General features: G+C 40.5%; 1 protein-coding gene across 1 annotated transcript in view; it reads left to right on the forward strand.

Moving 5' to 3' along the window:
* Window positions 1–26,441, forward strand: part of Adamtsl1 (ADAMTS like 1) — a 369,220-nt gene that overhangs the window by 297,702 nt on the left and 45,077 nt on the right. Inside the window, exons 21-23 of the mRNA XM_027950603.3 lie at window positions 1,568–1,696; window positions 10,165–10,344; window positions 14,447–14,581. Coding sequence (XP_027806404.2) covers window positions 1,568–1,696; window positions 10,165–10,344; window positions 14,447–14,581 — 444 coding nt within the window. The remainder of the gene's footprint in view (window positions 1–1,567; window positions 1,697–10,164; window positions 10,345–14,446; window positions 14,582–26,441) is intronic.

Raw genomic sequence — 26,441 nt, forward strand, 5'->3', positions numbered from 1 at the left:
CATATTACACATATGCAGCACAATTTTTCATATCTCTGGTTGTATATAAAGTATGTTCACAGCATTTGTGTCTTCATACGTGTGCTTAGGGTAATGATGTCCATCTCATTCCACCATCTTTTTTACCCCCATGTCCCCTCCCTTCACCTCCTTCCCCTTTGCCCTATCTAGAGTTCATCTAATCTTCCCATTCTCCCCCTTCCAACCCCATTATGAATAAGCCTCCTTATATCAGAGAAAACATTCAGCATTTGGTTTTTGGGGATTGGCTAACTTCACTTAGCATTATGTTCTCCAACTCCATCCATTTATTGCAAGTGCCATGATTTTATTCTCCTTTATTGCTGAGTAAGATCCCATTGTTTTCTTTTAATAATATTAGTAATATTCCATTTTCTTTATCCATCCAGCTATTGAATGATATCTAGGTTGGTTCCACAGTTTAGCTATTGTGAATTGTGCTGCAATAAATATTAATGTATTAGAGAAAAAATGGTGCTTGGAAAACCACATGCAATAAAATGAAATTAAACCCCTATCTCTCACCATGCACAAAACTCAACTCAAAATGGATCAAAGACCTATGAATTAAACCAGAGACCCTGCATCTAATAGAAAAAAAAGTAGACCCAAATCTCCATCACATCAGATTAGGCCCCTAATTCCTTAATAAATCTCTTATAGCACAAAAATTAAAATCAAGAATTAATAAATGGGATGGATTCAAACTAAAAATCTGCTTCTCTGCAAAAGAAATAATCAGTGATGTGAATAGACAGCCTACAGAATGGGAACAAATTTTTACCACACTTACATCAGATAGAGCACTAATCTCTAGGGTATATAAAGAACTCAAAAAGCTAAATACCAATAAAGAAAAAAGAAACCCAGTCAATAAATGGACCAAGGAACTGAACAGACACTTCTCAAAAAGGTGATATACAATCAATCAACAAATATATGAAAAAATGTTCATCATCTCTAGCAATTAGAGAAATGCTAATCAAAACTACTCCAGTCAGAATGGCAGCTATTAAGAATACAAACAATAGTAAGTGTTGGCAAGGATGTGGGGAGAAAGGCACATTCACACATTGCTGGTGAGACTGCAAATTGATGTAGCCAATATGGAAAGCAGTATGGAGATTCCTTGGAAATCTGGGATTGGAACCACCTTTTGGCCCAGCTGTCCCTCTCCTCGGTCTATATCCAAAGAACTTAAAAACAGCATACTACGGGACACAGCCCTGCATTATTTCTTATGACTAAATGTGATTTGACAATTTTCTCCAAAAAATTTAAAAACTAAACCCTAAAAGTGTAACCTCCAGAGTCACTTATTAATTTAATAATTAAAATGCATCAATCATCCTAATTGGTGTACCATGCCCTGTCTTCAGACTCTTCAATCCTTGCTTTTCCTGAGAGCTCCAGGGAAGGCAGGTCAGTGGGTGGGTAGACGATTTATCTTGTGCAGAGACAATTTTCATTGGTTGTCCTGTGTTTCAACAAAATGCCCCACAGCCATAACTGTCAAGTGACACTTCACACTCTTTCCCATCTTCAGGAAAGCCGCTAGTGAAAACATCGCGAATGACCGTGGTCAACACAGAGAAGCCTGCAGTCACTGTGGATGTAGGAAGCACCATCAAAACAGTGCAGGGTGCCAATGTGACAATTAATTGCCAAGTCGCAGGTGAGAAATTCATTCCTGTACTAAATCATTCAAATTAATGGTGTCTTGGGGAAGGTTTGGAGGGTACAAAGACAAATTAGTCACAAATCCTGCTCTGGGAACTCAATGCTGGTAGGAATACTGAAGCAGGAACCTCAGTTACTCAGAAAGTGCAAAGTGCTATGAATGTTGACAGGAGGGAAGAACATTCTGTATGGGACAGATGAGTTAAAAGAGACTGTAGGGATTTTTATTAATATTATTTTAACAGATATATCATATTTTATATATTTATGGGGTACAACTTGATGCTTATAGTGCAAGGTAATTAAATCAGGCTAAGTGACATGTTCATCAGTTTGTTTCCCTGTTGTTTAAGGTGTTTTGGTTTTGCTTTTTACTCTTCCATACTGATAGAATGTGAATGTGCGAAGATGAGGGCAAAGGGTTCCGAACAGACCATCCCTGGCCCTTAGGAAGCCTCCAGGCTGTGCAGGCACACATAAGCTTTAGTCAGGGTGGAGCCCAGAGTGCAGCCATGGTGTGGAGGCAAGGTGGGCAGCGCCCGGGAAACCATGAATGCCTGGCCAGGGAGTCCTGAGAAAGGCAGAGTGACTCTGAGGCCTCTGATGGATTGAGAAAGGAGAATAGGACAGAGGGGCAAGGTAAGAGTGAGAGAGGACCTACTGAAGAGACGAAATGCCTGTTTGCTGGCCTCTCCAGTAAAGATCAGATGAGCATGAGAGAGAGAGAGAGAGAGGAGGTCACAGCAAAAGGAAACCGGAGCTTACTCAAATCAGAAGTGGGCAGGAGTCGCTGAAGACAGCAGTGTGTCAGGAATTGTGATGCAGACATTCCTTTCCAGAAGGCCTTGCAGAGGCCACACAGGACCAAAATGTCACAGGGCAGTGAGCAATAGGGGACAGACGGGTGGAGATTGTGAGTAGTCCATCCCACAGTGGAATGGAGATGGGAAAGTGTCTTGTGCCAGGAGCAGCTCCAGTATCCCCGTCACTCTGCTCCTTGGCTATGCCCCACTGGCCACCCATACCCAAATTCAAGCTCCCCAGTTACATCCTGTCATTGAGTGTCAAGCAGTGACATCCCCTGCTCTGGGAGTTTCTTCATCTTAGATCTCATCCCCATCATCTACCTCCAATTGTAATTTGCAATGCTAGAAGACCCATTTTATAGTAAGTAGGATGAAGATCTTACTCTGAGACATGTTGTTTCCAAAGAATAGCCAGGTCTGATTTTCTCTGAACTGTCCTAAGAGCTTTAACATATCTGAATCAGACATCTATCTTTGTAGCTGTGCATTAGTGCTTTGTAAAGCTTCCCTTGGCCAGTGCATTCAGCCTCCTCAGCAAAGCTTCTAGAACCAAATCCTTGCAGGTCTTGTATTCCCAGGTGGGGAGTAAGACAAAGTCAGTGACAGGGCTTCCCATGAATGAGCTGCCCCTCTGCAGGTATGCGTTGTACCTACAGAGCAATCATACCCACCTGACCCCTGGGACAGGCACCTCCAAGACAAACACTGTCCTGAGATATGAGGGACCTTGTGTGTCTCTTTCTGATTGCTGGGGTTGTAAAAGTATCAGAAAGGAACAAGGAGCAAAACAAGGAACTGGAAATTTGAAGGAGATTAAGAGAATCAGACCCCAGGTGAGGAGGTATTTCCATAGGGAGCCTAGAACATTAAAAGAAGCTTTGACCCATTCTTGCATTCTATCTGAAGACCCATCCCTTGGATTTCATCCAGAGACTCAGTTGGTGACCCAGAGCCCAGGTTATTGTTTACAGTTTTTGCCTAACTATGATATTATAGTATTTATTATTATTATTATTATCGATAAAATGATCCTGATTAACTAAAAATAAATCTTTGTGTTTCTGTCATTTTCCCTGTTGTTTCGACAAGATAATTGTTCAAAGCGGGTGGGAAGGAGCCTGCTTTTGGTTACACAGTGAACTTGCTGGACAAGCTGAGTCCCCAGTCAGCTACAGAGCTGCTAAATGCCAAATGGCAGAAGGAGCTACTTTCACTTTCCTGCTGTAATTGGCTTTTGTGGTCCTCTCTCTATACTTGATCCTCTCTACCAGGGGCTTAGGGACCTCCCAACTGGCTGGGCAAAATTCTCTAAGCCCCAGCAACATTTGCCAGTAAATGACAATGAACTAAGCTTGAGAATGAGCAAGCCAGGCCTGGTTTTAGGCAGGGAAGGGACTCCATAAGTGCCTGCTTACAGGCTTCATGTCAGATTTACTTGTGTTCTTCCTTGGTGGTTTTTCATTGAATATCTGATCCAGGTTAGATTGGATATCTTTTAATCCAAGGAGACATGGATGAAAATGGTAGAACTTTCAGGAAGTTCACTGGAAGAAGAAAAGTTAATGAATCCACAATTATAAAACAATGTGATATGTATATACAGTTGTTGCTTTCTTATGAAATATTGAAGTAGTGAAGAAAACAGAAAAATAAAGGGTCATAAAGGAAAGAAAATAACTTGTTCAAAGTCCCACTGGCCAGACTCAACCACAGAGGACTTTGAAGCATATATCCTTAATTTTTACATTTCATCCACTTCCTTTTCACACAATAATTAACACTATCCGTGTCATGAGCCTACTTTTAATGGATATATAATAATTTAAGAATATTACATTATCTACCTAGACTGACTCATGTCCTCGTATCTTTGCATTGTTAGCAGTTTTTCATTAAACATCGTTCTGCACACATCTTGTGCTCTCGACTTGTTAAATATATTTCAGCAATTCTTTCCAACCTTCAAGCATAAAAAGCATTAAGCAACGAGTATGGTGGGGCTTTTTTTTTTTTTTGAGGATGATGCAACCCATCATACCATTCTCACCCTTGTTCTCTACTTCATAAGAGTTCAGAACCTGCGTAGAAAACAAAAAATCAAGGGAGGACAGCGCATTCCTGTTATTCAGAACAGCATGCACAAAAGGCCTGAGGCAGAAAGAAAATGCTGCCTTTTAAAAAGTGAAATATGGCTGGTGTGAAAAATATGACTGATAGTCTGGAAGGCCGAGAGCAAAAGGAGTATATGAGGCTGGGAAGTAGGGGCCAGCAAGGGCCAGGTCTTTCATAGATTATGGTACCATTTAGGTTTTTATCCAAAGAGTGAAGGATACTTTTGAAGGATTTAAGAGATAAGATTAACAGAACTAGTGGTGGAGACATAAATGGTTCAGGAGCCAATTATTAGGTGGTATATTAGTTAGAGGAAGTTAGACTATGGAATCCTACAGTACATTTGGGGTCACTGATTCAGAGGGCTCTGTTATCTTGAACATAAGCCCGGGAGGTTATCTCTATCCTGTGAATCAGAGAGGGGAGAAACAGTAGAGGATGGTTGGGCAGGTTTTCAAGGGCCACACCTAGAAGTAGCACACATTCCTACTTTTCACTTTCCTTAGACATGTGGTAACTACATGGGATGCCAGAAAATGTATCCATACTGAGTACTCAGGAAACAGAAGAAAACTGGTTTGTGAATGGCTATTAGCATCTGCCAGTCAGACTGGAGAATTGTGAAAGGCCAAAACCTTTCCAGGATGCCACAGTTCTGTAAAATAATTGCCAAAGCCGACATCTGAATTACTTTCTCTTTTCTTGCACCAAGTCACCCTCTCCCCATCAAAGAAATTTCTAGAACTTACCATGTAAAAGTACACCTTGGGATGCCCCACCTCAAGATGCTGACAAGCTGCCATGGTACAAGCAGCTTTCCAAATATAACAAATGGTCCAGTTAGCAAGAATATCCTGTCGGGGATATTTAAAAAAAAAAAAAAGATATTATAGCATCACGCTTCCTGGCAGCTCAGTGGAGATTAAAGGCACTAATCCTCATAATCGTATCCAGTTACAACCCATTCTGACGAGACCCATTTATTGATCCTTTCAAGCAACAGGGAGAACATTGTGTTGTTGGTAAGATACGCCACAAGGGGAGAAAGCAAACACACGTTCTTTTGGTTTCCTTTTTTTTTTTTTTAAGACACAAATAATACCAGGGAATCCAGTGTGGAGCCAAGCCAAGTCACTGGTCTACAGCTTTGAACTTTGTTTTATGATGGAGTGCATTTTCTACCATTTTTAAGGTGTTTCTTTCTATAGAGTGTACTGTCACCTTACAATTTAGGTGAGGGTTAGAAAAAAAAAAAAAGAAAGAAAAGGAAAAAAAAACTCCTGACCATGTTTTCCAGCAAGAGAAAACCAAGAAAGCCAACACTTATGGATTCTGGAACCCTCCTTCCTAACAAAAATATTATTGTTACAATGGCAGGAGAAAGACTGATTTTGAAGTCAAAAAGTGTTTCAGAATGTCATAGTTCAGAAATAAGAACACAGAAGTTTAGATATTCTCTAAAGAGGCTGTCTGGTGTCATGGTGGGATGTGCTGTAACCTGCTGAGATGGGGATTCTCTCAAAGGCATCTCCATTTGGACCCATGCTGCCATTGTGGGTTTGGATGGGAAATAGGAGGGCAGAGACTCTGCCCCCTTCTAATTACTCAGAGATCCAAACTAACATGACTTTAGGCAGATTTCTTAATCCCTTTGAGCCCTAGTCTTCTCATCTATAAATGTAGTTAATAATATAGTACCTGCTTCATGGGATTGTTGTCTATAGTTTGGTTTACAACAAATGTTTAGTAGATATTACTTCTCCCCATGGTGTTCAGGATACTTTTCCATAGCTCAGCACACTTGGTACCTCAAGGGAGTCTGAACATCAATATTAGGCAAGCATATTTAATACCTTTTCAAGGGATTCTGTGGCACATCCAAGGCATAGTGAAGTTTCCTAAAACATCATTGTCACGCTGTCACCTTTCCTCCCTCTTTTCCTCTTCCTCCTCCTTTTCTTCTCCCCCTGACTCCATCTCTCATTGGGGGTGGGATGTACTGGGGATTGAACCCAAGGGCACTCTACATTTCAACTCCATCCCCGGCCCTTTTTATTTGGAGACAGGGTGGCCCTCAACTTGTGCTTCTCCCTCTTTCTCTTCTTTACAAGTCACTGGGATGACAGGAGTGGGCCCCTGCATCCAGCTCATCATATCAGATCTTAAGAGAAAAAGGGAAATGAGCTCTATGATGCCTCAGTTGCTTTTTCTCTTTCTTTATTCTATGTTCACAATGTCAGCCAAATGTTTCCAAATGTCTTTTAAGTGGCATTCTCTGCCTAAGGCCAACAGTCCCTGGCAGGAAGCCCCCCAAATGTGGCACCGGCAACAGTCCATCAGCAAACGCGTGATGCAGGTCTGTGCTCCAGTGAGTCTGGGAGAGGTTTGCTAATGAAGACCCTGGGATGCCTGTCACTGTGTGGTTCCAGTTTTATAGAAACTGCAGGCTCCTTCCTTGTATTGTTTTCTATCCTGAACATTTTCATTTCTGCCATGAATACCCTTGCTCTTCCTCCAGAGAAGTTTAACCTTTTCGGTACATACTTAGTCTTGTCCTCTCAAGCCAAATTTTATGGGTTCATGAGGCAAAGGGTAATACAGAGAAGGGAAAAGTCACACAACCAGTTCCTAAGGAAGCTGAGCAGCAACTCCCAGGCCTTTCTCCATCCCTGGGTTCCCTGGCTCCTTCCCCTCTCCCTCCTCTCTCCGTCTCATTTGTCCTTATTTTCTCTCTCCCCTGCATCTCTCAACCTCTGGCTACCCTGCAGGGGCCCAGGCTCAAACCCAAAGAGGACTGAGTGGTGAACAGCCCTCAGTCTCCTTCAGGATGCTTCAATGTCACACCTAGAGGAAGCTGTGGCGGATGCCTGTGGAGACCCTCACTCCTGCCCTGCGGGGAGGAGTTCGCCTTGTGTTGAGAAAACTAGAGGCTCATTTCATCCAGTTCTCTACTCTGCCTGCTTGCTCTAGAATTGTCTTAAGGGACTGTGTGCCTTCTGCCCACAGCCCTCCTCAAAAAAGGATGTCAGCAGGAAGTGCTACACCTGAGAAATTCAAGGGAAAGGAGATGAATATGAATGATATGTAGGACCCCATTTCCCCCTGTGCTTTCAGGAGAGAAATAACTGGAACTCTTTTTTTTTTTTTTACCTACTTTTCAGAGGCTTTCTACTAAATACGGTGGATTTTTTTTTTTTTTTTTTAATGTAAAATCTGAGCTCAAGGTCCAGAGTCCAAGCTGGCATGGTCAGGCATCATGATGCTCTTGCTCTCCCTAGTGGTGCTACATTGAAAAATCAGTTTTTCTGCCCCTCATGTAGGCATCTTTAGAGATGATGCCCCTCTCACACAAGTGAGCACCAAGCATCACATCATTTAAGCTGAATTAGTGTGTGTCTCTCCTGAGGTGATGTCCTGCACTATCAAGTCTCCACCCCTTTTCATTAGCCCTGCCTCTCTTCTTCCAACCAGTTTCAAGGACAGGTAACAGGTACACAGGTAACTACTTGAAGACTTCAGTGTCCCTAACAGTCGTCTGGCCAGTGAAGGCAACACTGCCCTTTGCCCCAGTGGCAAACTCCAGCCCAACTCAGAGAAAGTGCTGGACTAAAGGTCTGCCTTTTTGGTTTTTCTTGGCATTGACCCCATTTTCCAGGATTTGACTTTCTAAACATGCTCTGGAGACTTGCCCAAGAGTTGTAGGAGTAAACTTCATGAACTGGATCAGAAAGCTGGGTGATGTAAGGGATGAAGCTTTTGTCTCCTGGGAGACCTGTGAATCGATGCCATAGACTTTCAGTCTCTCTGTTCACTCAGAGCCCAGCCTCCTACAGAACCTCCCTCAAGGACCATCCAGGAGAACTTACCTTCAACGGGGGCCTGCGTACCAGCTCATCCACCACAGGGAGACTTCCCCAGGAGTTCAGGCTGTCCAGTTTTACAGAAACTGCAGGTTCCTTCCTTGTATCATTTCCAAAGACAGGCAGCCATCCCACAGCAGCACAGCCTCCCAGCTCTCACAGACCACAGACATGGGTTGTGGTGGGGGACAGACCTCTCCTTTGGACTATTTCCTGTGGTGCCACTGGTGCCCCATCTCTGTTCTCTCATTCTGAGACTATATAGGCTTCTGTGTTCGTCACCTCCCTGTCACTATAACAAAGCATCTGCAATAATCAACTTATGAAGACAAAAATTATTATTTTAGCTCACAGTTCTGGAAGTACTAGTCCATGATCGGTTGACCTTGTTGCTTTGGACCTATGGCAAGGCAGCACGCCATGGTGGGAGCAAGTGTCAGAGCTAAACCCATTCACTTCTTGACCAGGAAGCAGAAAAGAATGAGGAGAAGGCTGAGGTCCCCCTCCAGTGACTACAGACTGTTAGAGTCTGTAAACAAGTCAAAATAACACCTGGCATTTTGCCAGGGGAATGTTAGAGTTCGTAAACAAGTCTGGATGGTGCCTGGCAAAATGCCAGAGGGAGTGGTTTGAGAAGTAACAAAAGCTAGCCATTAAGTGTGGAGATTCCTTATTGGTTGACTGATGTATCTAGTTTATGCTAATTAGATAAGCTGTGTGGAATGTATAAATACTGCTCCTGTCCTGCAATAAACGGCTCCTACTCCTGCTGTATCAACGTACACAAGTTATTCGTCACCCCCCGGTTATTTTGCTGCAGCCGGACTGCGGCAACAGACCTCCCCCTAAGCCTCACTTCTTAAATAGGACCACTCTGGGACAAGCCTTTGATACATTGCCCTTTGGAGAGTAGTCAAGATCCAAACTATAGCAGCTTCCAAAAATGCAAGCATGGTTTGTTCACAGAGTATCGGCTCTAATAAGGATCTAGCAGCTTTTATTTGTCTAGTTCAGACATATATTTTAATGTCTTATAGCCTTTAACTTTTTATTAAACATATCTATATAAGAAAGTACACATATCATAAAGATACCAAGTAAACACTCCTTACCCATCCAGCCAGATCAAGAAGCATTTCCAGTAGCCCAGCCCACGTTCCCTCTCTCAGTCACAACCCCTCTGCACCCATCCCACTTCCTTAGGGGAACCACCACCCTCACTACTCACCCTCACTACTCATTAATGTTACCAGTTTGGGCCTTCTACTTACAGAAATGAATTCATAATATATATATTCTTATATGTGGCTTTTCTTAATAATGTGTTGTCTCATGCAGTTGTAGAGCCTTCATTTTCATGAATACATAGATTTGAGGTTTTTTATTTTTAAAAAGTCTTTTCCAAATAATTTGGATACTTTAGCAAGTGCCCTTTACTGGCTGCCTGTTTCCTCTTCTTTTAATTGGCCTCTCTCTTCCTGCCTCATCAGTGTAGGATTTAAAAGGCAAAAGATCTGGAGACAACTCAAAGGTCCAAGGTGTTATTTAGTTTGGCCAAAAGATACAGAAGACGCCCAGGCAGATGCTTCCTCAGAGTAGCCACAGGAGGACCAGCAAAGAGGCTGTAAACGCCTCTGCATTCACCTGAATATGTTTGGCTAATGGAATTTTTTTCCCCCCCTTAGGTGTGCCTGAAGCTGAAGTCACTTGGTTCAGGAATAAAAGCAAACTGGGCTCCTCTCACCATCTGCACGAGGGCTCCTTGCTGCTCACAAATGTGTCCTCCTTGGATCAGGGCCTGTACTCCTGCAGGGCAGCTAATGTTCATGGAGAGCTGACTGAGAACACCCAGCTCCTGATCCTAGGTAAAAACCTCAAAGCTCACTGCCTTGGTCGACACCAGGAGGTAACTCTCCAACCCATCCTCCATCTCCTTGTTTTCCTGATTCCATGAAGGATGTAAAAGGCAAATTCAGTAGACCAGGGGCCAGGCATACATGAGCTTGAACCCTGGCTCTGCCTCTTACTTACTGTGTGGCCTTGAGCAAACTCCTGCCCCTGGCTGGTCTTAGTTGCTGGAGGCCTACCAAACAAGGACTGCCCACATTGCAGGGGAAGCAGGAGTGTCAAAAAAGGTAACAGATGTAAAGCAATTAGTCTTAACTCCTGTGCTGAAGATTTCTAGAGAACCAGATGAAAACTATGAAATCCCCTCCACAGAAATATTCGCATGTAAGATTTTTTACATAGTTCCAGGAAGTTCATAATCTAGGCCACATAGCCTCCACATGCATGTCCCAAATAAAGGAACCCCTGACTAAAGAGTGTAGCACAGTTCCTGGCATAAAATAGGTTTTTAAAAATAAGAACAAAGCTAGGGCACCATCCACCAGCTGATGTTGCTCAGCACTGAGCTCCGCCATCTTGCTTGTTTGTTCTCTAGACTAGGGACGCTCTACTGTTCTTCCTACTGAGTCTGGGGGTTAATAAAATAGAGATGTAAAAAGCTTTGGGGGTGGGGGTCTTACTCTTTAAAAACAAATTATTGGAGTATTTGGGCTTGTTTTCTCACCAAGAGAAAGCTGTCATTCTAAGGGGAAAATATGAAAAACAGTTATTTGCCACACATACATACGTAAACATACCTTATGCACGTCCTTAAGGGGAAAATAATTAGGCTTCTGTTTTCGTATCCAAAGTTGATGATAAAGCAAAGCACATCTGCCCACTCAGATTTCATGCCTTAGATGGAGGTTTTTGTCACTGGTAGCTGCATAAACCTCCAATCTTCATAGGAAGCCACAGAAAATTGGCTGAGAGAAAGAAGGATGTTATTTGTTTTGCACTGGGTTTCAGCCAGCTCTGCTGCTAGTGTGGAGCCTAGAGGCCAGGGACTATTACCCCACACTGAGTTATGGTACTTGTTGATGGTTTTCTCTCCCTAGTAACCCTTCCATGCTGTTTCTGCTAACAGATGAAAGTCTAAGATGGTGGCTGCTCCTGGGGTGTTGCCAGTGAGGTGTGTGTGGTCTGTGAGCCACCTACTTGGTTCCTGTTGCATCCCAACCCTAACACAGTGTGACCATGAATATAGTGTTTGAAGGGCACAAAGTCTTCCCATTTTAATCCAACGTGGTGGGGAAAAATTCACTATGAAAACTCTTAACTTCAGGACTTTTCTTTTTTTATTGATTTTTTTAAAAAAAATAAACGACAGCAGAATGCATTACAATTCTTATTATATGCATACAGCACAATTTTTCATATCTCTGGTTGTATATATAAAGTATGTTGACACCAATTCGTGTCTTCATACATGTACTTTGGATGATGATGCCTATCACATTCCACCATCCTTGCTAATCCCCTGCCCCTTCCTTTCCCTCCTACCCCTCTGCCCTAACTAGAATTCATCTATTCCTCCCATGCTCCCCCTCCCTACCCCATTGTAAGTCAGCCTCCTTAAGACAAACAATAATAAGTGTTGGCGAGGATGTGGGGAAAAAGGTACACTCATACATTGCTGGTGGAACTGCAAATTAGTACAGCCTATGTGGAAAGCAGTATGGAGATTCCTTGGAAATCTGGGAATGGAACCACCATATAACCTAGCTATCCCTCTCCTCGGTTTATAACCAAAAGACTTAAAAACAGCATACTACAGGGACACAGCCACATCAATGTTTATAGCGGCACAATTCACAATAGCTAAACTGTGGAGCCAACCTAGATGCCCTTCAGTGAATGAATAGATTTTAAAAAATATTGCATATATACACAATGGGATTTTACTCAGCAATAAAAGAGAATAAAATCATGGCATTTGCAGGTAAATGGATGGCGTTGGAGAAGATAATGCTAAGTAAAGTTAGCCAATCCCAAAAAAACAAATGCTGAACGTTTTCTCTAATCTAAGGACTTTTCTTGATCCAAGTCTTGGTTTCTTAATAATTAAGATTGTCAGTTTTTATAGGTACATTAGAAACACAGAAGACATAACTTTTAATCAACAAAAATGTGGCTTAATTTTTTAAAGGGGGTATTATGTATAAAGCTGATGGCAATTTCTGTGACTTAATCTGTAACATAAAGTATGCAAAATAATGAGATAGAGTCTAGATGAATAAATGAATCTCCATACTACTTTCCACATTGGCTGCACCAATTTTCATTTATTCATCTAGATGAATAAATTAATTCACTGGATGAATATTCAGAGTGCTACCTCTATGTCCATGTACACTGGACTCTGGTAAGAGCTTTAGGAGAAATGTAAGAGATGGCCTCTGCCCCTGAAGCATTTAGTCTCCCTGGAAAGATGAAAATGTACATGCACCAAAAAAGAAATACCGTAGAAGCCATCAGGAGGGGCTGACATTTGACCCAAGGAGATCAGATTATCTTTGCAGACAGAACATAAACTCCCCTTTTTGCTTTTACTAATAAGCAAAGATTTCTTTAGTTTCAAGAGTGACTATTAAGGACGAAGGGAGGAAAAGAGACTAGCTTCGAGTAAATTGATAGCATTACTTCCAAAAATCATGGTATTCCAGAGTGGAAAAAGAGCTTGGAAAGGAATGCATTTTTATTGATGAGAAAACCAAGGGTCAGCAGGATTCAGTGACTTCCCAAGTTAGTGAATGACAGAGCCATATCTCAAACTGAGGATTCCTGAATCCAAGCACGGTGTTTTCCCTCTACCTAACGAAGAGGGGTTTTCTGAGTTCTATTTCATATAGGGATAAATAATCTCAGGTTCACCATTGTTTTCTCCGTATGATGGTCTTTGGCAGTCAGAGGCAGCAAGACAGAGGGATGTTTCTGAAGTAGACTCAGACACCATCAGGGAATAAAATGTAAATCTTATTTATTTACCATCCCAGACAAGTGCCTAACACATGTTATGGACCTCACTCATTCCTGTTGAAATGACCATCAATTACAAGAGCAATTCTTGTGCTTCTCATTCTACTCCACAAAGTGCTCTGAAGAAAAGAGTAGCCACTGGCCGTGGAAGTGGGCACAGTAGTGCTTCAAGAGACACAAGGAGAAGGGCAAAAGGATTCTGCTGCTTTTCCAGCAGAATCTGGATTATTCCACCACTAGGTTCAATAAATGCTTGCCTTTTTATTTGTCCAGTGGAAATGATAAGCTACTGTGTCTCCTATTTCTGTCACTTTTAGCTCAGGTTATCTGACTTCTGATGACTTTAGCCCTAACTCCACTTAAGATTTTGAATGACAAGGCATCCAGTGCAAACCTCCTCCTATCCTATTTATTTGGGGGGGTCCACGTGGGCATAAAATCAAGACCTCAAATTAACTTCACAACTGGATATTTTTCTTCATAGAAAAAGCCATTCATAGTGTTTTTGTGTTTCATAGTGTTCTTTTAAATAAGAAATGCCTGTGGCATATTTCTGTGTGAGGGGACAATAACAAAGTGCCTCACTCTAAAGGATGTTATGAGAATTAAATGAAAAATGAGATGAAAACTATTATCTCACAACTTGGCATATAGCGAATGCCAAAGTTATCTTTTTAAAAATGTTTCTTTATAATATGGTTTAATTTATCTGCAAAGTTATACGGACCCAATGGTGATGTGATAAAAAGTAAGGAACCCCTGAAGGTAATGTGCCTGGTTTTTATTATCTCATTATTTTAGGCATCAAATATTAAGTTTGAAATTCAGATTTGCCTTGATAAGTAGATCTCTTCCTAGGTAAAAGTGATTTTAAGAGTCAATATTAGTAATGCCTGGGGCTGGGAATGTGGTTCAGTGTTAGAGTGGTTGCCTAACTTGCACAAGACCCTGGGTTTGAACCCCAACACTGCAAAAAAAATGATAATTATAATAATAGTAATTTCTGCCTTACACACACACACACACACATACACACACGCCTGCCACCTCTCTCTGTCCCTTAATACAGCCTGTATGCTTCAACCATCTGTCTTCTTATAGATCCCCCCCACGTCCCCACACAGTTGGAAGATATCAAGGCCTTGCTCTCAGCCACTGGACCGAACCTGCCTTCAGTGCTGACATCTCCTCTGGGAACACAGCTGGTCCTGGATCCTGGGAATTCCGCTCTCCTTGGTGAGTCCAGCCCTCTGAAACATTGGGCAAAAATCCAGGGCTGGACAGGATTTATGGATGGGTGACTACTTGCAGGTGGGAGGAGGCAGCAGTGGGGGGTGGCCAACAGGAAATCACTAAATTGCCTACAGAATCCAGACTCACCAGTGGAAACTTGGCTGAGGTTTCCTATGAGGTGAGTGCCGTTCTCAGTCTGGACCCTACAGCTTGTCTAGATTCCAATATGGTTCCTTTCTGAGTTAACTTGGGCTGATGCCACAGCTCAGATCCTCTTGATGAGGCTGACTCAGTGAACTTTGAGAAAGGTACAGCAGTAAAGGACTGCTCCTTTGTCTCCTCTCCCATTCTCCAGTACCCCTATGGTTTCCTCCTACCTAAACAGAGCTATAATCAGCTTTCAAGGACAAAGCTGCAATGTCAGCACCCTTCTACAGCCCATGATTCTGTTTGGGCCAGCCTTCTATATATAACACAGTCTGACATCAGCCCAGATGGATTCCTCAAGGCAAAACCTCCCTGGCTTTTAGCATCGGGAATCTTCACCAAATTGTTGCCTACGGGACAGGTGTCCTCTGGTAGCAGAGAATTGTGCAAAAGCATCTGAGTCCTCTCACCAGAAGCATGGAAATGCCAAAGGAACCTTCACTCATGACCTCTGGAAATAATCAAGGTGGAGAAAGGACTTCTTTTCTCCGACAAAGTGTTGGGGGAAATGAGCCTATGAATGTTAGGGGCAGGGAGAATATAGGAAAGCTCCGTGCCTTCCTCTTGATTGAGCTATGAACCCAAAACATAACACTGCTTAAGATGAGGATAAAAAAAAAAAAAGAAAGAAAAGCTTTTAACTACTTTTAAAAACAGTAAACAGTAACAACAAAGCCTGCAAAGTGTGGGAAATCTTCACACTAACTCTCTGTGACCTCAAATGTTGATAATTGTAACTAGAATTGTTCCCTTGGCTCAAAGTTTAAAGTTTCTCTACTCTTCTACCCACGAACTAACAAATAACAAAGTCAAATGGTTTTCTGGTTGTATTGGTGATAACTTATCAACATGGCCAAAGAAGGACCTCATGAGTTGAGAATTAGAGCCCAAAGAAGTACCTTTAATTTTTCATTATCATCTGAAATTAGCAGAGTCCTCATAGCTTATCAGCATATGGAAAAGACTTTTGATTTCTCTGTTTCTGATGCGGAGAAAAAATTAAGACCCAAATACAGTTAACAAGTAGCCATTTTCTGTTTCCCATAACTTAGAAAAGCTTGGCCTTGAGTTTTTCCATATCACAACAATCAAAATTCATAGAAGTTTCAGATTGCATAGTTTCTTTGGCTTATAAATGGCAAACTTATTCCAAAGTAAGGGTGTGCATTATGAATTTCTTTTTAGTGATGAGTTTTAGACTCATCCCTATAAAAAATTATCATAACTATTCATCACAACTCAGTCACCAGCAACTGTTTAGTTTCAAGTTGAATAACTCTTTTTGGTCACTCAGGCGCCATTCAACATGCTGGAAAAGTTAATCTGCTCATATTTTTTTCCATGATAGCTTTACTTTCTTTTTCCTTTATTCTGGAATAATATTTTGTCTCATTTTAGCCATGGGCAATAAGAATTTATTGTGCTTTATGCTCCTGCATTCCACTACTAGTTTATGGTGCTTTGTTACCTAAGACTGGCATTTAAATTTAACAGTTAAAAGACACCTTAATATCATAGTCCATAACCAGAATGCTCCATCTGAATGAGACAGTGAGTCAGTACCCATAAAGTCCCTGAATGTAACTGCCTGGGAAAAATGGATACTTAGCAGTGAATGACGGTGTTGCATCAACACTATTACAGAACCAGGGAGATCTGCATGGAATTGTGGAGGCAAACTAGGGAGGAGAGTGATGTCAAATATCAGGACTTAGAGAAGGAGGTCATTTGAGACAGACCAGAGTTTCTATGGTGTTTTGGAACTGAGCACTTAAGGATGAATGAGATTGAAATAGTCAAGAAGAAAGTGAAATGGCATTCATGGTAAAAAAAAAAAATACTATGCATCCTGTGCAAAATATCTTCCAATATTTGTTCAGAATCGGCCGTGGTGCTGCACTGCTATAAGGCTAAGGACAGCTGTGTGGCTGCACTGCTTTAAGGCTGAGGACAGGCAGTTAAATGGGGATAGAAACTACGCCATCAATACCAGCAAACCTCAGCTGGATTGGTCCACTCAGCAGTCCTCATGCCCTCTCCCCACCTTGAGCTCCCAGATAGTGACTCATTCTGATCTGCTAGTCCAGTTGATAATGCTGGTTACCTTGACAAGTCCTGCTTCCCTGAATGCTGAAGTATAACAGAGAAGCATGCCCACGCAAGTGTAGAATAGAAAGTAAGAGGCTTTATTGAAGGATAGCAGGTAGAACAGACTTCTCCTGGAGGATGAAGGGGATCCAAAAGGGGGAATCCATGGGATGAGGAAATCCCATCCTTTATATATTTAAGGTTTTCTTTGTCCTTCTACATTCCAGTCCTTTATCTTGCATGTGATAGGGGATGCAGGTGGGAAGGCCAAAAGGTGGGCAAAAGGTGGGGAACAGGTGGGCTGATGGGGCAGGAGAGGAGTGATCCAGGCAGGAAGAGGCCTAGGCTGAATTGACTAGCACTTCCCCACCTGCTGGGAGTTGCTTCATTAACAGTTCTTTAGGATGGGCCAGGGCCTTGGGGACTCTAACATTTAAATCTCCCAGGTGCAGTTTCTGCTTTCCCAGACTCAAATCGGATTCCATTTTCTTTATTAGATTCGACTCCATTTTCTCTATTAGACCCAATATCAGACGCGATTTGCCTAACTACACTAACTATCTTTAAGTCTGGTTTCACAGTCATTCCCAGTCAGACAGGCTACCATACCTGGCTCCTAAGGGTAACCCTTTCAGACCAGAGTGTGTGCTCTGAAATAGGTCATAGAGACCCAAGAGGTGGTTTTTATGCAAGGTTGCTAAGAAACAGAAACAATAAGCTAAGCAGCATCAGATTATGGAGGGCCTTGATTGGTAGGCTAAAGAAGTAGATTTACTACCCTGGGAAATAGGGACAGATGTTGAGATGGTTTTTAAATAAGAAAACGATGTAGTAAAACTAATGTGCAAGATTGCATCTGACTTTCCATAGGAATAATCAATAGTAGGGGAGATTGAATGAAGAAATCCGACGTTGAGGGTAACAGGTATTCTAGACCAAAGTGGAAATATGTGGCAAAGATACTGTCAATCACTCTCCCACAGCCTAGGCATCCCTAATTATGATGCTCTTCTTTACTCAGTCAGGTAGAGCCTTGGGATTCATTTTAACATTCCCACCAAGCCCAGTGGCAGTTCATATACAGGATGAAAGTCATTTGCTCACTCTGTTGAGGCCAGTAAGTGGTGAGATTCAGGTGGAGGCATTTCTCCCATGTGCTAGGGTAGCCAGCTGTAACAGATTCGTGGTTCTATAACACTGCGTGGTTCTGTGGCACAGAGATGGCAACTCATGGACTTTGATTCTCCTCTTTCATGGGAGGAAGGGGAGAAAGGAGATTTGGGGGTCTTTAAAGCCCAGTTTCAGAGCTAACTCTTCTTCACTGAGACTTGAGTATTCAGATTCCACTAGGTGAATTGATTGAATAAATGGCTACTTCAGTTATCAGACGCGCTGGCTTGGATTCCCCTTTAAGTCTTTTGACTAGGCAACACAGGCATGCACCCTTCTGGGCCTGAGACTTCATAACCATAAAATGGAAATGAGGCTTAAGTGGAAGATGCCCAGTGGGGCCTTAGCCGCACAGAGTGGACCCACCCTCACTGGATCCCTGGATCCATTCTCCTAGGCAAGAGAAGTGCTTTTTTTTTGGGGGGGGGGTCTTATTTACAGTGATCTTCCCCCCCACCCCAAACAGAGGTCAAAACTGTCAGCTGCTCTGGAGAGCAAGGCCCATGCCACCATCTTTGGTGGTCAAGGCCTAAACCAACACTGCCCAGGGCTCCATTTTTACAGGCGCAGCATCTCAGGCCTCCCTGAAGCTCCTGAACCTTTTTTCAGCCTTCAGTTAAATATTGGTTTTGGCTACCAAGGTCTAAGTCTATGATTTCTTATAGTATTCATTTATAGGGTATTAGCATCGATTTTTTTTAAATGACTTTATTTTTATTATAAGAGCAATACATCTTCATTGTACAACAATTAAAAATACAAGTGAGAAGAAGAAAATGAAAATTATCTATAATTAACTAACCCTGAGAGAAGCAGTGCAAATCCCTTTTTCCTAGACATTAATATATACATTTTATATTTTTTACCTAAAATGAAATGTACTCTCTATACTGCTTGTACATTTTTTCACTTACAGAAATATAGCAAAATTTTCCATGTCTCTTAATGTTTTTCTACGGTTTCACATTTAATGGCTGCATTGGCAGGAGATATCATGTTTTATTCAACAAGTTCTCTAGACTTGGATTTTTAGGTTGTTTGCAATCTGTTGTTAGTATTTTTAAAATAGATATGGTAAAAATTCTTATTTCTAAGTCTGGGTGTGATTCTTGTTTACTCAAGATCAATTCCCAAGAAGTAGGATTACTGTGTCAAATGCTTTGTATAATTTTGGGTTTTGTTGAATGTTGTCAAATTACCATCCAACAAAGTTTTTCTGTTGGTTTGTTTGTTTTGGTTCTGGGGATTGAACCCAGGGGTACTTTACCACTGAGTCATATCCCCAACCTTTTTTATTTTTCACTTTGAGACAGATTCTTGATAAGTTGCTTAGGACCTCACTAAGTTGCTGAGACTGGCTTTGAATTTGCGATCATCCTACCTCAGCCTTTTAAGTCACTAGGATTACAGGCATTTGCCACAACACCTTGCTCCAATAAAGTTTTATCCACTTGTATGCTCCCCAGAACTATATGAAAGAACCCATTCCTCCAAACATTATCAACTCTAAATATGGCCAAGAGTCTTTACATGTAGCATTTTAACTAATTTATTATATATGACAGCAGAATGCTTTACAATTCATATTACACTCATAGAGCACATTTTTCATATCTTTGTTCTATACAAAGTATATCACACTATTCGTGTCTTCATACATGTACTTAGGGTAATGATGTCCATCTCATTCCACCATTTTTTTTGAATCCCCTTGCCCCCTCCTTCACCTCTTTCCCCTTTGCCCTATCTAGAGTTCATCTAATCTTCCCATGCTCCCCCCACCAACCCCACTGTGAATCAGCCTCCTTATGTCAGAGAAAACATTGGGCATTTTTTTGGTGGGGATTGGCTAACTTCACTTAGCATTATGTTCTCCAATGCCATCCGTTTACCTGCAAATGCCATGATTTTATTCTCTTTTATTGCTGAGTAATATTCCATTGTGTATATATGCCACATTTTTTTATCCATTCATCTACTGAAGAGCATCTAGGTTGGTTCTACAGTTTAGCTATTGTGAATTGTGCTGCTATAAACATTGATGTGGTTGTGTCCCTGTAGTATGCTGTTTTTAAGTCCTTTGGGTATATACCAAGGGGTGGGATATAGCTGGATCAAATGGTGGTTCCATTCCCAGTTTTCCAAAGAATCTCCATACTGCTTTCCAGATTGGCTGCACCAACTTGCAGTTCCACCAGCAGTGTATGAGTGTACCTTTTTCCCCACATCCTTGCCAACACTTATTGTTGTTTGTATTCTTAATAGCTGCCATTCTGACTGGAGTGAGATGAAATCTTAGAGTAGTTTTGATTTGCATTTCTCTAATTGCTAGAGTTGTTGAACATTTTTTCATATATTTGTTGATTGATTGTATATCTTCTTTTGAGAGGTGTCTGTTCAGTTCTTGGCACAATTATTGATTGGGCTATTTGGGGGTTTTTGGTATTTAATTTTTTGAGTTCTTTATATACCCTAGAGATTAGTGCTCCATCTGATAAGCAAGTACTAAAAATTTGTTTCCATTCTGGAGGCTCTCTATTCACTTCACTGATTGTTTCTTTTGTTGAAAAGAAGCTTTTGAGTTTGAATCCGTCTCATTTATTGATTCTTAATTTTAATTCTTGCACTATAGGAGTCTTATTAAGGAAGTTGGGGAGATGATATGATGGAGATTTGGGCCTACTTTTTCTTCTAATAGGTATAGTGTCTCTAATTTAATTCCAAGGTCTTGGTCCACTTTGAGTTGAGTTTTGTGCATGGTGAGAGATAGGGGTTTAATTTCATTTTGTTGCATATGGATTTCCAATTTTCCCAGCACCATTTGTGAAGAGGCTATCTTTTCTCCAATGTTTGTTTTTGGTGCCTTTGTCTAATATAAGATAACTTTAATTATGTGGGTTAATCTCTGTGTCCTCCATTTTATACCATTGGCCTACCAGTCTATTTTGGTGCCAATACCATGCTGGTTTTGTTAATATTGCTCTATAGTGTAGTTTAAGGTCTGGTATAGTGATGGTACCTGCTTCACTCTTCTTGCTAAGAATTGCTTTAGGTATTCTGAGTCTCTTATTCTTCCAGATGAATTTCATGACTGCCTTTTCTATTTTGATGAGGAATATCATTGGGATTTTGATTGGAATTGTATTAAATCTACATAGTGCTTTTGGTAGTATGATCATTTTGACAATATTAATTCTGCCAAGAACAAGTGAGATCTTTCCATCTTCTAAGGTCCTCCTTAATTTCTTTCTTTTTTTTTAAAGAGAGAGAGAGAGAGAGAGAATATTTTAATATTTATTTTTTAGTTATCGGTGGACACAACATCTTTGTTTGTATGTGGTGCTGAGGATCGAACCCGGGCCGCATGCATGCCAGGCGAGCACACTACCGCTTGAGCCACATCCCCAGCCCTAATTTCTTTCTTTAGTGTTCTATATTTTTCATTGTACAGGTCTTTCACCTCTTTTGTTTGGTTGATATCCAAGTATTTTCTTTTCTTTTCTTTTTTTTTTTTTTTTTTTGAGGCTATTGTAAATGGGGTAGTTTTCCTCGTTTCCCTTTCAGAGGATTTGTCACTGATATATAGAAATGCCTTTGATTTATGAGTGTTGATTTTGTATCCTGCTATTTTGCTGAATTTTTTCCTAGTTCTATAAGTTTTCTGGTGGAATTTTTTTTGGTTTTCTAGGTATACAATCATATTGTCAGCAAATAATGCTGATTTGAGTTCTTCTTTACCTATCCATGTCCCTTTAATTTCTTTGTCTGTCTAATTGCTCTGGCCAGTGTTTCAAGAACTATGTTAAATAGAAGTGGTGAAAGATGGCATCCCTGTCTTATTCTAGTTTTTAGATGGAATGCCTTCAATTTTTAAGTCTATTGATATGATGAATTACATTTATTGATTTCTGTATGTCGAACCAACCTTGCATTCCTGGGATGAATTCCTCTTGATCATGGTGCACTACCTTTTTGGTGTGTTTTTGTATTCAATTTGCCAGAATTTTATTGAGAATTTTTGCATCTATGTTAATTAAAGATATTGGTCTGAAGTTTTCTTTCTTTGCTGTGTCTTTGCCTGGTTTTGGAATCAGGGTGATATTGTTCTCACAGAATGATTTTGGAAGTGCTCCCTCTTTTCTATTTCACAAAATAATTTAAAGAGTATAGGTATTAGTTCTTCTTTATAGGTCTTGTAGAACTCAGCTGTATATCCATCTGGTCTGGGGTTTTCTTGGTTGGTAGGCTTCTGATGGCATCTTCTATTTCATTGCTTGAAATTGATCTGTTTAAACTATGTATATCATCCTGATTCAATTTGGGCAAATCATATAACTCTAGAAATTTGAAAATGCCTTTGATATTCTCTATTTTATTGGAGTACAAGTTTTCAAAATAATTTCTAATTATCTTCTGTATTTCTGTAGTATTTCTTTTTGTGATTTTAAATTGAGTTTTTACTGTTTAATAATCATATATATTCATTTATAAATTGCTCATTCAGACCTTTTGTTCATTTTTAATAGATTTTTATCTTTTTGTTGAGTTATGAGATACAAATACATATTTACATGTTTAACATACATCTGACAATTTGATATTTGACATGAAATAAATAAGACATATTTAAAGTCTAAAGTTTTGTTTTGATATTGGTACATACTTGTTAAACCATCACCACAATCAACATAATGAGCATATTTATTCTCCCCAAAAGTTACCTCAGACCCCTTCATAATTGGTTCCTGACACTCTCACCCCACCACTTCCACCCAGCCAACCACTAATCTGCTCCTATCAGTATAGAGTAGATTTCATTTTCCAGAGTGTTTCTAGAAAGGAACCAGACTATTGGGAATGTGACTTCTTTCAGTCAGGATAATTATTTTGAGACTCATCCATATTATAAAATATATCAATGGAACATTTCATTTTATTGTTGACTAACATTCCATTTTATAGAACTGCTATGGTTTTTTTAATCATTCACTAGTTGAGGAACAGGATGGTTACTTCTAGCTTCTAATTATTACAGATAAAGCTGCTATAAAAATTCACATGCTGATCTTCACTTGATTAAAAACATTTCATTTCTCTTGATTAAACACATAGGAATAACATGGCTGAATTAGATGGCAAGTGTATGATCAACATTTTAATAAACAGCCATGCTGTCTTACAATGTGGTTACATTACTTGGCATTGCCACCACCAGTGTATGAAATTCTAGATTGTCCACATCTTCACCACAGCTTGCTCTAGTTGGTCTTTTTAGTCTTAGACTTTCTACTCCATGTATGACTTGTCATGGTTTTAAATTATATTTTCATAACTAATGCTGTTGAACATTTTTTCATGTGCTTCTTTACCACCTTAATTTCTTTTTTTTTTTATTGGTTGTTCAAAACATTATAAAGCTCTTGACATATCATATTTCATACATTAGATTCAAGTTGGTTATGAACTCCCAATTTTACCCCAAATACAGATTGCAGAATCACATCGGTTACACATCCACATTTTTACATAATGCCCTATTAGTAACTGTTGTATTCTGCTACCTTTCCTATCCTCTACCATCCCCCCTCCCTCCCCTCCCATCTTCTCTCTCTACCCCATCCACTGTAATTCATATCTCTCCTTGTTTATTTTCCCATTCCCCTCACAACCTCTTATATGTAATTTTGTATAACAATGAGGGTCTCCCTCCATTACCCTGCAATTTCCCTTTTCTCTCCCTTTCCATCCCACCTCATGTATCTGTTTAATGTTAATCTTTTCTTCCTGCTCTTCCTCCCTGCTCTGTTCTTAGTTGCTCTCATTATATCAAAGAAGACATTTGGTATTTGTTTTTTAGGGATTGGCTAGCTTCACTAAGCATAATCTGCTCTAGTGCCATCCATTTCCCTGCAAATTCTATGATTTTGTCATTTTTTAGTGCTGCGTAATACTCCATGGTGTATAAATGCCACATTTTTTTTATCCATTCATCTATTGAAGGGCATCTGGGTTGGTTCCACAGTCTAGCAATCCACCTTAATTTCTTGAGTTTATTTATTTATTTTAATTTTTATATTCTAATTTGTTATTTTCTGGTTTCTTTTAAATTAGGTTGTTTGCCTATTATTGAATTTTAAGGGTTCATTGTATATTTTGAATACCAGTCTTTTATCAGATGCCTGATTTTCAGATATTTTGCCCCAGTCAGTGACTGTCTTTTCATTCTCTTAATAGTGTCTTTCAAAGGTAGAGATTTTTATTTTGGTGAAGTTCTGGTTATTATTTTTTTCTGTTGTTGATTATTCTTTTGTTGTATTTAAGGAATCTTTGTCTAACCTAAGGTCTCAAAAATTTTCTTCCATATTTTCTTCTAGAAGTTTTGTAGTTTTAGGTTTTATAACCAAGTCTATGATTTATTTTGAGTTATTTTTGTATACAGTGAGAAGTATATTTTGAAGTTTGTTTATAAGCATGTGGATAGCCAACTTCTATATAACCATTGTTGAAAGGATATCCTTCCTCCTATGAGTTCCCTTTGTAGAATATCAATTTGTCTCTATTTCATTTATATATTTGTGACCTTAACCAAAACCACATTCTACTCAATGTTCTAGGAATCACGAGGTTTTCCAGTCTGACTGATGGCAACGGAAACTGTATCCTACACTATATGAGTAACGGGCACTGGTGACATTCAGCCAACACAACCTTTTCTCAAGCTATGTAACCTACCAATTAATTCTCTAGGGTAATTTTTTTTTACCCTGCCTCAGGTAGTTTTAAATGCATACACTGATCTGAATTCAGCTGAATAGTCAAGGGGGATCCTATGTAGATTTACAAAAACTACTTGTTTTTAATAAACAAATGGTTTTGCTAACACAACCACACCTGTTCAGTCACTTATGTCTTGTCTACGGTTGCTTGCACACCAAGGACAGAGTAAAGTATTTGCCACAGATTCTATGACCACAAGCCTAATACATTTTCTGTCTGGCCCTACACAGAAAAATGTTTGCCAACCCATGATATAGTCACTCCACCTTATTTTTAGAAAGGATGCTGAGGTATTACACTGGTGATCACACATCCTGTTTCCAAGGGTCATATTCTTTCCACTGTATCACTGAGTTAGGCAGTCTCCATGAGGTCAAAGACCTGGAAAGACCAAAAAAAAAAAAGCCCTGCAAGAGTAGAGATTATCCTTAGGAAGGTCAGGAAATAAAGAAAGCCCATATGCTAAAGGCCCTGAATTTTTATTAGAATTAGATGGCCTCAAGTGGCTCCAGCAACAAAATACATAATTTTGTGTGGCTTTTAAAAAAAAAGCAATTCAGCTAGGTATGGTGGCACATACCTATAATCCCAGCCATTCAGGAGGATGAGGCAGGAGGTTTGTAAGTTCAAAGCCAGCCTAAGCAACTTAGCAAGACCCTAAGTAACTCAGTGAGACCCTGACTCTAAATAAAATACAAAAAGGGCTGGGGATATGTTTCAGTGTTTAAGTACCTCTGGATTCAATCCCCAGTACCAAAAAATAAAAAAGGAAGGGAGGGAGGGAGGGAGGGAGGGAGGGAGGGAGGGAGGGAGGGAGGGAAGGAAGGAAGGAAGGGCAATTCAGTACTTTTTTCAGCATATCTTATTTAGATCTTAAACCTACGTAAGAATCTCCTATAGATTATCCACATAGGGTTGGGCTGCCCCCCTCTCTTTCATGACACACTCTCCTTTTTGAGTGTTTTAGTTCATTTTTGTTGTTGCTGTGACCAGAAGACCTAGCAAGAACAATTTTGGAGAAGGAAAAGTTTATTTGGCAGTCACTATTTCAGAGATCTCAATCCATAGAAGGGTGACTTCATTGTTCCAGGCCTGAGTGAGGCAGAACACCATGGCAGAAGGGCATGTTGAAGGAAAGCAGCTAGAGACATGGCGATCAGGAAGCTGAGAAAGCTGCTCACCAGGGAAACAATACCCCCAAAGGCATGCCCTGTGACCCACCTCCTCCAGCCACACCCTACCAGCCTAGAGTTACCCACCCAGATAATCCACTGGTTAGGTTACAGCTCTCATAACCCATTCATTTCACCTCTGAATGTTCTTGCATTGTCTCACACATGAGCTTTTGGGGGGTACCTTACATCTATATCATAGCAGTGAGTGAGCAAGTTCCTATTCCCCAGTGCAGGCACACATCACTGCTTGGAGATATGTCACCAAGCCCCAGAGCCAAATGGCACCAACCTTTTCTCATGCTGTGTGATTAACCAAAAGCAGGGAGAGTCAAGTAGTCACTCAAACCTGAATTTTCAGAGTAAAACATTTCCTTGAAAGAAGCTATGGTGCCTGGCACGGGGCACAGACACACAAGACAGCCTCTTGGCTACACTGCGTGCTTCCC

The sequence above is a fragment of the Marmota flaviventris genome, chromosome 13, assembly GCF_047511675.1.
Source record: "Marmota flaviventris isolate mMarFla1 chromosome 13, mMarFla1.hap1, whole genome shotgun sequence".
In the NCBI taxonomy this organism is placed as follows: domain Eukaryota; kingdom Metazoa; phylum Chordata; class Mammalia; order Rodentia; family Sciuridae; genus Marmota; species Marmota flaviventris.